General features: G+C 45.9%; 1 protein-coding gene across 1 annotated transcript; it reads right to left on the bottom strand.

The window, feature by feature from the left end:
• Positions 1 to 4,195: 4,195 nt before the first annotated feature.
• RMI2 (RecQ mediated genome instability 2) lies at positions 4,196 to 11,595 on the bottom strand. Its single transcript, XM_075319109.1, has 2 exons — positions 11,256 to 11,595; positions 4,196 to 4,979 (listed from the first exon to the last, which is right to left on the bottom strand). Exons 1-2 carry the CDS (start codon positions 11,527 to 11,529, stop codon positions 4,825 to 4,827), a joined length of 429 nt encoding a protein of 142 aa, XP_075175224.1. The 5' UTR covers positions 11,530 to 11,595; the 3' UTR covers positions 4,196 to 4,824.
• Between the last annotated feature and the right edge of the window lie 3,041 nt (positions 11,596 to 14,636).

The following is a 14,636-nucleotide window of genomic DNA, read 5'->3' as shown; positions in this document are numbered from 1 at the left end:
AATAGGCATGATCCATGAATCGCCAATACATTTTGGGGTTCAGTTAGAATTGTTATTTAAATAGTCCTCCTCATAAGGCTGTTCACATTTTGACATCATGAGACCAAGACGACAACAAGTTGCAACACAGATACAGAGAAACTGGAAGAGTCACAGAAAGACATAATAGTGGCTGTCCTTTGGTCAAATCCCACACTGATGACCGCTTCATTGTGAACAATGCCCTTCGGAACCAGATGGTGAATGCCACACCACTCCAGGCACATTTAAGGAAAGAGGCACCCAAGTGTCCCATCAGACTATTCATAACCCTTTATATTAGAGAGGTCTGCATGCTAGACAGCCTCCAAAGGTCCCTGACCACACCACCAGGTACAGGCATCATCAATTTCTTGAATGAGGGACTAGTAGGCCTCAGTGTTCACTGATGAAAGTCGATTCACACTGAGCAAAAATGATGACTGCCAATGATATTGGAGATGTCATGGAGAGCATTATGTATCAACAGCCACTGTTGTCACTAGACGAGCCTTTGGTGGTGGTGGTGTTACATTGTGGGCAGGTGAGTCTAGTCAATACAGAACTGACTTACACTGTGATTGGTGCAGTGAGAAGCCCCTACTAGTGGAATACCATAATTAATCCAGTCATTGTGCATCTGCATGAACAACACAGGCCTAATTTCATCTTCATGGATAACAATGCTCCAGGTCATCGAGGTCGCATCATTGGGGAATGGCTGTTGGAGACTGGGGTGGAGGAAAGGAGGTTGTCACTCAGGATTTTTCGGTACATGTCTCCATCCATTGTCCCATTGATGCGGTGAAGTAGTCGTGTGCCCTTAGCAGAGAGACACCCCCAAAACATGTTTCCACCTCTATGCTTGACAGTGGGGATGGTGTTCTTTGGGTCATAGGCAGCATTTCTCTTCCTCCAAGCACAGAGTTGAGTTAAGGCCAAAGGACTAAATTTTTGTCTCATCTGACTACAGCATCTTTTCCCAATGACTCTCAAAATCATGCAGGTGTTCATTAGCAAACTTCAGACGGGCCTGCACATGTGCCTTCTAGAGCAGTGGGACTTTGCGGCAACTGCAGGATTTTAAGCCATTACGACATAATGTGTTACCAATGGTTTTCTTGGTGACAGTGGTCCCAGCTGCCTTGAGATCATTAACAAGTTCCCCCATGTAGGTTTAGGCTGATCTCCCACCTTCCTGATGATCTTGGATACCCCACAAGGTGAGACTTTGAATGGAGCCCCAAATTGATGTCGATTGACGCTCATTTTGTATTTCTTCCATTTTCTTAGTATTGCACCAACAGTTGTCTCCTTCTCACCCAGCGTCTTACTTATGGTTTTGTAGCCCATTCCAGCCTTGTGAAAGTCTAGGATCTTGTCCCTGACATCCTTAGAAATTTCTTTGGTCTTGCCCATGTAGAGTTTAGAGTCTGACTGACTGAGTGTGTGGGCAGGAGTCTTATATACAAGTGACAGTTTAAGACAGCTGTCTTTAATGCAGGTAACGAGTTGATTAGGAGCGTCTAAGTGTCTGTAGGAGCCAGAACTCTTAATGGTTGGTAGGGGATCAAATACTTATTTCTCTCTGCAAAAATGCACATTAATTTATACAATGTGATTTTCTGGATTTTATTTTTGATATTCTAGCTCTCACTGTTAAAATTAACCTACCCTTAAAATTATAGACTGCTCATATCTTACAAAACCAGCAAGGGATAAAATAATTATTTCCTTCACTATACATCATCCACACAGGCTGGCATTGCGCTCCTGCGCAGTCGCACTTTAATATGCCCTGCTGAGAGCAGATCAAAGTACTGTAATGAGCAGAGGGCAAGGAATGGTCAAAGACCGGCCCGGAATGCACACAATACTTTGATCTGCCCTGCTGAAAGCAGATAAAAGTGCGCCTGCGCAGGACCACAATGCTGGCTTGTGATGACGTAAAACCTGTCATCCACACGGGCCTCAGAAGGTGAACGGCAATCAGACAAGATAGAGGAGGCGCCGAACCGAGGGCAGCAACACTCATCAAACCGGACTGCCCCATAGGTGATTATTATAAAGGTGTTTTTAATGTTATATAGTGCGGTCTTATATACAGTATTCTGGAATGTTTTATATAAGGGCTCACTAGTGTTGGCCGCAGCTCATAATGGAAAAACCTGGTGACAGGTTCCCTTTAAAAAGTTATTTATAGAGCTATACTGAATGCTTTCAGATTTTTTTTCTTTGGAGGTTGTAGGAGAGGGCAGCTTTGGATGCAAGCACTTAGTTTTCGAGGAGTTGTCAAGTTAGGCTGCTTTCACACTACGTTTTTTTAACATGCGTCATGACCGTTTTTTTGCAGCAAAAGCAGATCCTGCTTTTACAGCAAAAAAACGCATGCAAACGCATGTGTTATTTTGCAGGATCCTGTCACTTTAAGTTTATGGGCGGGCATTGGAGTCATGTGATCGGGAGTGAGGGGAATTGAACGTGACAGACTGGGAGCCGGCATCTGACAGCTGTGGAGGCTCGTAACCAAGGTAAGCATCGGGTAACTTGCTTGGATACGCGATATTTACATTGGTTACGAGCGTCTGCGGCTGCTAGGAGCCGGCTCCCTGCACATGTTACCAACGTAAACATCGGGTAACTAAGACCGCGGTTACCCGATGTTTACCTTGGTTACGAGCGTCCTCCGCTCTCAGGCAGGGGAGAGTGGAGAGAGAGGGAGGTGGAGAGAGAGAGGGAGGAAGGGAGAGAGGGAGGGAGGTGGAGAGAGAGGGAGTGGGAGAGAGGGACTGATCACCCGAGGCTGGTTTCTGGGCATGCTCAGTAGAGCAAGCAGGATCCTGTCTATCAGCATGCCAGCGTTCACATGCGTGTGCATGCTGTTTAGTCAGGATCCAGCAATTTGCAGTATTTGGACGCAGCTCAAAAACGCTACAAGTAGCGTTTTTGAAATAAGTTAAAAAACTGCAAGTCACTGGATCCACCCTAACGCACGCAAACGCAGGTGAACGCATGTTGACGCAAGTCCATTGCAAATGCATTGAAATGAAAACGCATTTGCACTGGATCCGTTTTTGTGTTAAAAAAAACGTTAATGACGAATGTTAAAAAAACGTAGTGTGAAAGCAGCCTTACAGAGACATGCTTGTGGTGCAAGTTCTGAAATGTAAGAAAAAAAATCACTAAGAAAAAACATTTTTGTAGTTGTTAAAGTACGTTTCTACATTCCAAAAATGAGTTTTTGATGCATTTTTGATGTTGTAGAATTTCTACAACAATTTTGCACCTATTATGTAAATTAGTTACTTGCATTTTTTGTGTTTTTGACATTAAAAAGACGTAATCTGTTTTTTTTTTTTTAAAATATAACTGCTTTGTTTGTGATATGTTCTGGTATTTGGCTATGACAACACTTTATTGATATACTTGCGTGTGGATTGTGTTTTTATTATGTGTTTCTGCAGCAGAAATGCACTAAAAACACATGTGCGCTTTTTACCTGCAGGTTATTTATGAGGAAAATCAGCACAGAAAACTCAGCGTACTTGCAAGAGAAAACTATGCAGAGTAAAAAAAAAAAAGATGCATAGTGGACGTAAGATTTGAATCCCATCCAGATTGTTGGAACTGGAAGACGCTGCAATTTTAATGCAACAACAAAAAAAACGCATTAAAAACTCATCTTTGGTACATGGCCTAAAAGGGAAGTTTTGATGGGATGTGATATGCAGACGTATACACATCTCAGGTGATGGCAAAATTAGTATTTTTATAATGAGGTAAAAAAAAGTTGCGTTTGCCCTTCCTGCATAACTAATTTACTATAATAAAAAAAGACTGATGGCACATTCTACCTTTCTAATGTGAACAGGTGCAAACTGAACATGGAACATAGAAACAAAAAGGAGACAGTTGCACTTTGTAGTGCTAAGATATGTGCAACAATGAATATAGACATGCTATGAAAAACATGTAAAAATGGATATACGTCTCACGCAAAAATGGCCAGTTTTATGTGAGCCCAACAGCCAAAGGCAAGTCGACCTCTTTTAGTTGTCTATACATATTAAAAAAATATGGTTGTCTTTTTTTTATTGAAAAACTAACTCAAAAGTTTTTATTACATAGTCAATGTATTAAAAAAAAGTTGAAACATGGAACAGAGTTAACGTGTGACCGGCTATATACAACTGAAGACAGAAAATGGACAGTAATATGCTAATGGGCCTTTAACATGTAGACATTTTTTTCCTCTTGTATTTGGATGGTCTTAAGTTTCTTATTTTTCCATCTCTGTGGCACTGAGGGCTTGTTTCTTTCTGAAGAAGTTGAATTTGCAGTTCATATTATATGGGGAGGGGGAACCTAGCACCTACCACATTGTTTTTTGGCCTTCAATTTTGCAGCCTACACTGTGCAGTATAAATGGCATAGAAATGTTTTTTTTTTTTAATATATCCATAAGGTACAACCCACCCTCTGATCATTGCTTACAAGGGTACAACCATGTACAACCATGACCATGTCTTCAATGCCAATCACCAGGCTCAGATCACAGGCAGCAAAACTACACGGAGTTACATTGTGTTTAATTCATGGTTTACAAAACATTATATATATATAGTTTACACGTTATTTACAATAATTACATGATGTCCATCACGATGACAAAGAAAATCACATCATACTATATTTCCCCCCCAAATGGACAGAAGGCCACGTTTACTACCATATTGGTCTGAAAACTAATCATTGTGAAGTAATCCAGTAAATGTCTACGGCAGGCGCACTGGTGGATAAGATACGCTAGCTGTATTTGATATTCTTATGTAGATCCTCCACTTCATATTTCCACATAGTGCGAAGTACAGGATTGTCCGACAGGTCACTAATCTTCACCGCACGAAGAATGGGCTCAGGGCTGCAGGACAAGACGGAGCCCATCACCATCACATACTTTCCTGGGAAAAGGAAGAGAAACCAACACGTCAGTCTAATCCAGAAACAAACAATGTACATCTAACGTTCTGAGACAGTGAGCAAGTATCAGTCAACTCTACAATTTTATTTTTTTAAAGTTGTGTCAATAGGAATAGAGATTTCTCCATTGTCCTGTGCATTGCTTGACAGCACTCAACTAGCCACAAAAACTGTGAGAAGGTGCTTCAGACCACGCAACCTTTACCATGGTATGTCATCCAGTTTATGACTGGGCCATTTTACCCAGTTACTAACCCTGGTATGTCATCCAGGTCATGTCTAGGCCATTTTTCCCCGTTAATGAACTTGGTATATCATCCACTAACCCAATCTGTTAAAACCGGATGTCACATGTACCTAAAACACGGACGTCTGAAACCAGCCTAAATAACAGTCAGAGATTGACAGTGGGATTTAACTGGTTAACCACTGGGGCGGATCTTGGATCTACCTGTGGCTGTCAGATGCACATGGACAACTAAATCAGCTGTTAACTGTGGGGAAAGATATGGGCTAAGGCAGGGACACGGCTGATGACGTACAGAATAAATATGCACAATGTAAACCATACGCCTTCCAGGAATTGTCTCCTGTTCCTATAATAGCGTGTAAACAGTATATAAGGAATAGAAATTATGGTTTCCAGACAACTTCGCAAGGTCAACATATGGTTTATAGCTAACAAGAAACAGAAAGTGAAAACCAAGAAGTTACAAGCGAATATTTTTAAAATCTCATGCAAACGCTGCTTACGTTTTCCTCGCGGATTTGAACCATCAAAGTGTTATTACAAACCCGCAGCATGTCATTTTAGATCACCACCGATCATTAGTATTCCCGATTCTCGGTAGACTTCCAGATGGTTGAGATATGTTGAAGTGAGAAATAGAAGGTGGTAATCCAGCACCAGTAAGAAATAAAGGTATAATTTTATTTCAATTTTCATACGAATGTGAATATAAAAGACCTAAGGACCCATGAGACCGGCTTATGCGTTTCAAACTCTCAAGAGATCAGTCACGAGGTCCATTACTAAGAAGTCTTGTGAATTTGAAACGCGTAAGGCGGCCATATCTGTCCTTAATAAATGTCCGGAAATAAAATACCTTTCAATGCTAACGGGTGCCAGATTACCACCTTCTTTTTTCTCATTACCAATATATCACACAGAGACTTTCCCGCTCTTGTTATCATGCACATGGTCAGCACCCCGCCACACAACCCCTATAGGTGAGGGAAGTCTATAAAATGGATCATAAATGATCGGTCGTGGAAAGAGAAACACTAGTTGCCATGACCCAAGTGTGAACAGGCGTTAAAATGGAAGAGGTTTATATTCATATTTACTGCTGATAAAAAATAAAAACATAAGGGGAAAATCTTTTTTTATATGGCCTACATGTCTAATAAGAAAATTCGGGATCTAACCTTGTGATCTGGGGAACACAAATTAATCTTTATTTGTGGGCATCATGATGGCTCAGTGGTTAGCGCTATTGTTTTGCAGCACTGGGGTCAAATCCCAGCAGGGACAACATCTGCCAGGAGTTTGTATGTTCTCCCCATGTTTGTGTGGGTTACCTCCAGGTTCTCCAAGTTCCTCCCACACTCCAAAGACCTACAGAGAGGGAATTTAGATTGTGAACCCCAAACCTCATTAAACTATATAGTCTTGGCCTGAAGTTCTCTATATTTATGGGCTGTACAGAAATTTATAAAGAATGGTTGACCCTCACCCTATGCCCTCATTACTGGTAAACATCATAATGGTAGATGATTCATGGTAAACACTTTCTTTGAAGTAACCGTAGAGAACAATGCTACTGAAAAATCAGGTATTTTCTCCAGGTGCCATATCAGGGACTTTCCATCTGGCTTCTAGTTTTCAGTAAGTCGCTGCCTCCTTTCTTACACGACAGTCCTGAAGATACGCCTGGAGGAAGAGGCTACCAGCATGACCTGTGTATATGTGAAGCTTCTTAGGGGGCACGTGGGACATTACGTGGGGTCTATAATCATTGATCTTGAAGGAGGACAGTAGGAACGCTGCATCACAGGCTGCAACTTACCGTATTTTTCGCTTTATAAGACGCACCCCAAATGTAGACATAAAAAAAAGGTAAAAAAAAGAAAAATGGGGTCAGTCTTATATTCCGGTGTTCTCTTACCGGAGGGGGGCATCAGTGGTGGGGAAGCGGGGGTCACAGGAGGCACGGCGGGTCAGTGGCAGCGTGGTCCGTGGTTGCAGGTGCCGTGGCGTCCGTGGTTGCAGGCGCGGTGGTGTCCATGGTGGCAGGAGCCGTGGGGTCCGTGGTGGCGGCAGCAGCGGCGGCGGGTGAGCTGTGCAGCAGGCCGGTGCAGTGAGTGTCCGCGGTCCCGGTTCAGTGGTGGCAGCGGCGGCGACTGCTCAGTGGTGGCAGCGGCGGCGACTGCTCAGTGGTGGAGCAGACGGATGCGGTGTTTTCCCAGTGTGTCCGCGGTCCCGTTTCAAGTAATGGCGCCCGGAGCGACGCATGCGCAGATGGAGCTCTCATCCAAGAGCTCCACCGGCGCCATCATTTGAAAGTGGGACCGCGGACAACTGGTAACTTGCTGCACAGCCGCCCGCCCCGCACGCACAGAGTGGCAGCCAGCAGGCTGCCCGCCCAACCTGCGTGCAAGTGGCCGGGTACCTGTGCTTGCGTGCGGTGGCAGCCGGGTACCCGTGGCTGTGTGCGGGCGGCAGCCGGGTGCTGTGTGCGGGCGGCACCTGGGTGCCTGTGTGAGGGCGGCAGCCGGCTGCCGCCCGCACACAGCACCCGGCTGCCGCCCGCACACAGCACCCGGCTGCCGCCCGCACACAGCACCCGGCTGCCGCCCGCACACAGCCACGGGTACCCGGCTGCCACTGCACGCAAGCACAGGTACCCGGCCGCTTGCATGCAGCCACAGGCACCTGGCCGCCTCAGACAGGACCCCCCCCAGGTACCGCTATATAAGACACACCTCCCAAATTTTTGGGAGGAAAAGTGCATCTTATAAAGCGAAAAATACGGTAATATAAATCCAATCTGATCAGCCAATAATGGGAACATCAGTAGAGACCGCTGGCATCAGGCATTTAAAGGGCTTATCTTGGACTTTTTTTTGCCATATGGGGTCAAGAACTTACAGGCAGGTTACCTGCCAACTACCTGCCTGTTCTGCTCGGCGTGGATCCCTGTGGCTCACAGCAGTAAAAAAAAAAAACAAAAAAAAAACCGCTCGTGTCGGTGATTCTGCAGCTTTCACTGACGTTGTGTCATAAGGGCAGCTTCTTCTCTGCTCTGTTCATGGGGTGTGGCTGCCGCCATTTTGCTGACTGACATCCCTACTGCAGGAAGCTAGCTGTCAATCAGCATGACCATGGCAATGACGCCCCATCCACAGAGCAGTGGAAGAAAAGGAGCTGCTCTGACAACCTGAGCCTAAATAAAGCCGCAGAATCACCGGCAGGAGCAGTCCATGACTGCTCTGACCGCAGAGACCGACGCCGAGCTGAACAGGCAGGTAGTTAGCAAGTAACCTGCCTGCAAGTTCTCAGCCCCATAAAAAAATAATACAAAACTACTTTAAAATCAAATCTGGCTTCAGGTTAAGTATTCTGAGGACAATTACTGAGTAATCTGCCCGAGCAGAAGGCACCCGCATGGGACAGACTGTTGGCTCCATAGTATTTGGGTCCTGAGTGCACGCTTATCTGAACACAGGGGACGCAGATACTTTATTATATGTATTTATTCCATTGCCGCAGGCGTCATTCACACTACGGTTTTTGTTGTACATGTGACGTCAGCGTTTTTACTGACCGCGCACTGAGGAATTTAATTTCTGGAGCTACTCACATGTCAGAGGTTTGCATTTTGGAATGAACCCAGTCCACGCATGAAAAGACCAAAAACTGAGGCAATACTACTAACGTCAATTGTTCTATTGCTCTATTTTTGTGAAGAAATAACATGAGTGATCAGTCTGACTATAGCTGATCAATCACCAAAGTTTTGTCTCTCGCATTCTTCCGTATTTTTTAAATCCATCATATGGCTCCAGAGATATGGGACTTTAGTGCTCATTTTTATGATTATACAAGGGGGCGTGGCTTTAGGCTGCTCTGCATTATTACCTTGTGAGCCACGCCCCCTTGCTAAAAAAAAACAACCCAAAAAACAAAGAGCAGCACTAGATGATGCAAGATAAAGAGGGCAACATGTCTGGAACCAAATATTTAAAAAAAGAAAAGAAATCAGCGTTTCAACATATATGCAAATGAGACTGAAGAGCTCTGGTAGATCTGAAGCCTCCGTCACTCCAGCTCTATTCCACACCTAGCACCACTTCTTCCTGCCTGAGTGACAGCCTCTATGCTCTGTTACTTCAGGCAAGCAAGAGGCAGCGCTGGGCGGGGAATAGAGCTGGAGTGACAGAGGCTTCAGATCTACCAGAGCTCTTCAGTCTCATTTGCATATCAACTTAAACACTGATCTCTCAATAACAAAGGATCGGCTGGCCATGTAGAGGTATAACTGAACTTGTCCTTCCAAGAGCTGGGCTTAAAAAATTGGGGGTAATAGATTGCCTTTAAAGGGACCCTATTGGGTCCCCTCTGCCCTCCAACCCGGCCACATTCACATGTACGACATTTCCCGCGGAATCAGCTATTTTCTAAAATCAATGCTTAAAAAGGCGTTTAGAACATTTGCTGTCCCTATGCTGATTAGGGCTTTAACTTGTCACAAAAGCATTGTTTGCCCCAGACTAGTCGGCCCTGTGGGTGTGATAACATGACTTGCGGTGTTATGGCAGCTCCTGGAAATCTTACGCATGCGCAGGGCTCAATTAGGCAGTGTCAGTGCGCCTCAGAAGTCAGGTGTACATGTCCTGGCTTCAGAGAGACGCACTGCACATGACTGGAAGAACAGCTTCCGATCATGGGCCTTTCTGAAGCTGGGAAGTGTACACAGCTTCTGAGGCGCACTGACACTGCTGAAATGAGCCACATACATGCACAATATTTCCAGGAGCTGCCATGACATCGGCTTGTGCAAGTCATGTTATCACACCCCCAGGTGTGTGATACCATGGAAAGAAGGCCGACTAGTCTGGGGAAGCAACGCCCCATTGACTAGTCAAAGCCCTTATTAGCACAGGGACAGAGAGGTATGAAAGTTATTTTTTTAAACATTGATTTTAGCATTATACAGGGCTGATTAGGCGGGGGATTTTGTAATACACACGTGAATGCTGTTGGGTTAGATGGCAGAGGGGACCCGACAGGATGACTTTAAAAGGGAACCTGTCACCACTTTTTTGGCCTATTAGCTGCGGCCACCACCTCCGAGCTCTTGTATACAGCAGTCTAACATGCTGTATATAAGAGCCCAGGCCGCTGTGAGAACATAAACACTTTATAATACTTACCTAACGGTCGCGCGTTTGGCCATATGGGCGTCTCCGTTGTCTGGTGCCGGCGCCGCCTCTTTTGGCCATCTTTGTTCTCCTTCTCTAGCCGTGGTGCAGGACGCCATCCACAATCGCCGGCATTCAGGTCTTGGGCAGGGCAGATGAAAGTATTGTAGTGCGCCTGCGCAGGACTGGCGAGTGTGTGACGTAGGACGCGTCATGCACGCCGGATTCAGAAAGAGGACAAAAATGGTCGAAAGACGCGGCGCCGGCACCGGGCACGCCCATAAAGCCCACCGCAGCAACTGTTAGGCAAGTATTATAAAATGTTTTTTATATTATACCCCCGGCCTGGGCTCTTATATACAGCTTGTTAGAATGCTGTATATAAGAGCCCGGTGGTGGTGGCCGCAGCTTATAGCCAAAAAGGTGGTGACAGGTTCCCTTTAAGAGTTGTTTATTAGGGGAGTTGCACATGGAGTCTTTTGGATATCTGAGCAGATCTTCCAAGTTGTTGAGGATTTGGAGAGTACCCACTCAGTTTTCACTCCCAAATCTCAAAAAAATCAGCATGCAAATACCCTCTATGGGGTTTTTCGCTACTATATTGAATACTATATACTGTCTTTAGGACAGGCCATGAATATTAGGGAGGGGGGGTGGGGGGTCGGTCCCTCATCAGGATGTAACCACGGCGGGCGGCAGAGTACGTGTGGATGATCCGCCTGCAATATGTGCACGGGATGGGCAGCAGAACCGGACTTCAGCGCCGAGCACAGGCAGACCCCATACATCAGAGGGTCGGGGCACATGGCGGCCCACACCCCAGGCCGGCATACCTTGCTCCAGGCACGGCTTCCCCTTGGGCGCCCTATCAGCCGCACATACAGTGAAGGTATGGCTGTCATCGGTCAGGCGCAGTGTGGTGCCCCGCTCCGGCCGCACCTGGATCACACTGCCCTGCATCCACACCACGCTGACATCCAGCTCCCCGCCACCAGCAGCCTGCTGCAGCCAGAAGGACGGCGGCGACCCCGGCCGCTTCTTACACTGCTTCAGCCGTGCTGCCAGCATCTTCACCGGGGGAGAGCTGAACTGTGCTCCCGCCGCCATGTGTCACCGGCCGCAGATCCAAACACCCGCGCTGTACGGAGCAGGACTCCGGCCACTAGAGCGAGCAGCGCAGGAAATGTAGGTGTCTCCTGCGGCCGCCATCATGGTGTAGACCCTGCTCCTGCAGCCGATGTCTGCCATGAGATGTACAGTATTGGAACTTTTTAGTAATGTACACACATATTTCTATGTTTTACACAATAACTATATATGTGTGTGTATGTATATATATATATATATATATATATATATATATATATGTATATGTGTGTGTGTGTGTGTGTATATATATATATATATATATATGTGTGTATATATATATATATATATATATATTAGTACATACCTCCCAACATTTAAAGATGAGAAAGAGGGACAAAGTCTACGCGTGCCGCGGCAATTTTAGGACACACCCCTAACCACACCCATTTTGCAATCAGTCACGCCCACATCCAATCCTTTTCAGCACTGCTGATCATATTGTTTAAGGCTGCGTGCCCACGATCAGTGTCTGCAGCATTTTGGATGTAGCGTGTTTTTGCTGTGTCCAAAACTATGCATTGTACAGTACAAGCACAGTGGAGGGATTTCTAGAAATCACTGTGCTTGTTTTTTCTGCAGCAAACACTGACCTGCGGAGCGTCTTTCCAGACTGCAGCATGTCAATTGTTTGCTGCAGTTGCATGCGTCCTCCGTAGGGAGAACACAGCAGGAGACTGCAGCGCACTGAACCCTGATCGTGGGCACAGGTAGCTGTGGTCTCCTGCGGAGGAGACGTGCAGCCCCGCAGCTCAGGACCCGCTGCCTCCAGGACACAGCGAGTCCTGATCATGGGCACAGGCAGCTGCGTTCTCCTGCGGAGGAGACGTGCAGCCCCGCAGGTCAGGACCCACTTCCTCCAGGACACAGTGAGTCCTGATCGTGGGTACAGGCATACGCACATATACGGTACATATTTGAAGACAAATTCCCTAAAATACATATAAATAAACAATTCTATACACAGTCATCTACACTGACATACATAGATATATACATCATACATATACTCACATTGGAGGTAATAATATGGGGAAGCCGGCAGCAGCCGCACTCACCTACCTCGCTTGTCTCTGTCCAGCTCCTCCTCGGCATGTGATCACTTGGCATCACTTTAACAGCCCTAGCCGCGCACAGTGCACACTGACACCGCTGTGTATGTATCACAAGGGAGGATGGGGGTTTTATATACTAATATATATATATATATATATATATATATATATATATATATATATATATACACTGTATATATACAGTATATATCACAGGAGGGGCTGGGGGCTACAGTATATACAGAACAGGAGGGGCTGGGGGCTACAGTATATACAGCACAGGAGGGGCTGGGGGCTACAGTATATACATCACAGGAGGGGCTGGGGGCTACAGTATATACATCACAGGAGGGGCTGGGGGCTACAGTATATACAGTACAGCAGGGGTTGTGGGCTACAGTATATACAGCACAGAAGGGGCTGGGGTTATAGTATAAACATCACAGGAGGGTCTTGGGGCATAGACAGTACTTGAGGGGGCATACATATTAGGCCTGTTTCAGATGTCAGTGATTCTGGTATGTATGTGCTAGTTTTTATACGTACCAGAATCACTGACCTATGCAGACCCATTATAATCAATGGGTCTGCACAAACATCAGTGATTTTTTACTGACCGTGTCTTCATGCGGTGTATATGCGTATCTGTGATTGCCGCACAGAAACATGTCAGTTTTTCTTCTGGCATCACTGATATCCCACGGACCACACTATGGTTTGATCCGTGAAACACGTACCAGAAAAATATGGACATTGAAAATAAAACACTTTTTCAACTCACTCTTCTCCAGCGATGCTGAGTTCGGCAGCTGCTCTCTGCTTCTACCTGCCTGGTTCATTATGGCATGCATATTCATTTATGCAGCCAGAGGTGGCCCGGAAGTAGCAGCAGAGGTGAGAGAGCGTGGCTGGATGCTGAATCACGGGACTCTTCAGCACCACTGAGAGCAGGAGCGGGGGCAGGTGAGTATATGTCCATGTGCAATAACGGATGTACGGATCACGGATTGCACATGGGCAACCACTGTGTGCCGTGAATCACGGAGTATGAAGGGACATATGCGTGTTTAACACGTCAGTGAAGAACGTCTGTGTTTTTCACTGAGGGGCATACACATTACTAATGGATATACGCATTACTGGGGGAAATACACTTTACTTTGGGGCATACAAATTACTGGTAGCATAGATATTACTAAGGGGCATATAGCTCTGGTGTTGGGGCTTACACAGCTCTGGGGGCACATACAGCTCTGATGGGGGGGCTGGGGGCATACGGATCTGGTGGGAGGGGGATGGGGGCATACAGATCTGGTGGGAGGGGGCTGGGGGCATACAGATCTGGTGAGGGGGGGTGGCTGGAGGCATATAGCTCTGGTGTGGTGAGGAGAGGGCTGGGGCATACAGATCTGGTGAGGGGGGGCTGGGGGATACAGATCTGGTGGGAGGGGGCTGGAGGCATACAGATCTTTTTTAAATCAGATCTTTTTTATTAAACAGTTAGAAATCAATACAGAGAGAATATCACTTCTCATATGGCTAATAACAGGATACATCAAATAAGCACATGTTGTATGTAAATCAAGTTCTTCCTCTGTATATATATATAAAACTAGTAATAAGGTTTTCAAATCGCAGTCATATTGTAGAAAATGAGCCTACAAACCGCATGGCTCCACAGATAAACAAAACTTAAATTATGCAATAATGCCTCAGTCTGACAGAAAAGCCTCCTCCATCAGCCGTGTCGCTCCACATTATAGTTCCATACCCTCCTACCTCTCTCTCCGTGCAGTCATCAATCACACACTTCCGGCCCCTCCCACAACGACACTTAAAATCCACTTCGCCACGGAAAACACTCGTTTTAGTTTTATTCCCCACACATTTCATTCATTGCACGCACAACAGTAACTGGTCCAGCATTGCATCCTGAACCAGTGCACCGGAGGGTAGGCCCGGCAACTTCATCCATGGCCGCCAAATGCTGTAAAACTTTCTCAATGTTTTTCT

Source organism: Anomaloglossus baeobatrachus, chromosome 7, assembly GCF_048569485.1.
Source record: "Anomaloglossus baeobatrachus isolate aAnoBae1 chromosome 7, aAnoBae1.hap1, whole genome shotgun sequence".
NCBI lineage: Eukaryota > Metazoa > Chordata > Amphibia > Anura > Aromobatidae > Anomaloglossus > Anomaloglossus baeobatrachus.
This window is presented reverse-complemented; position numbering and strand designations above follow the sequence as displayed.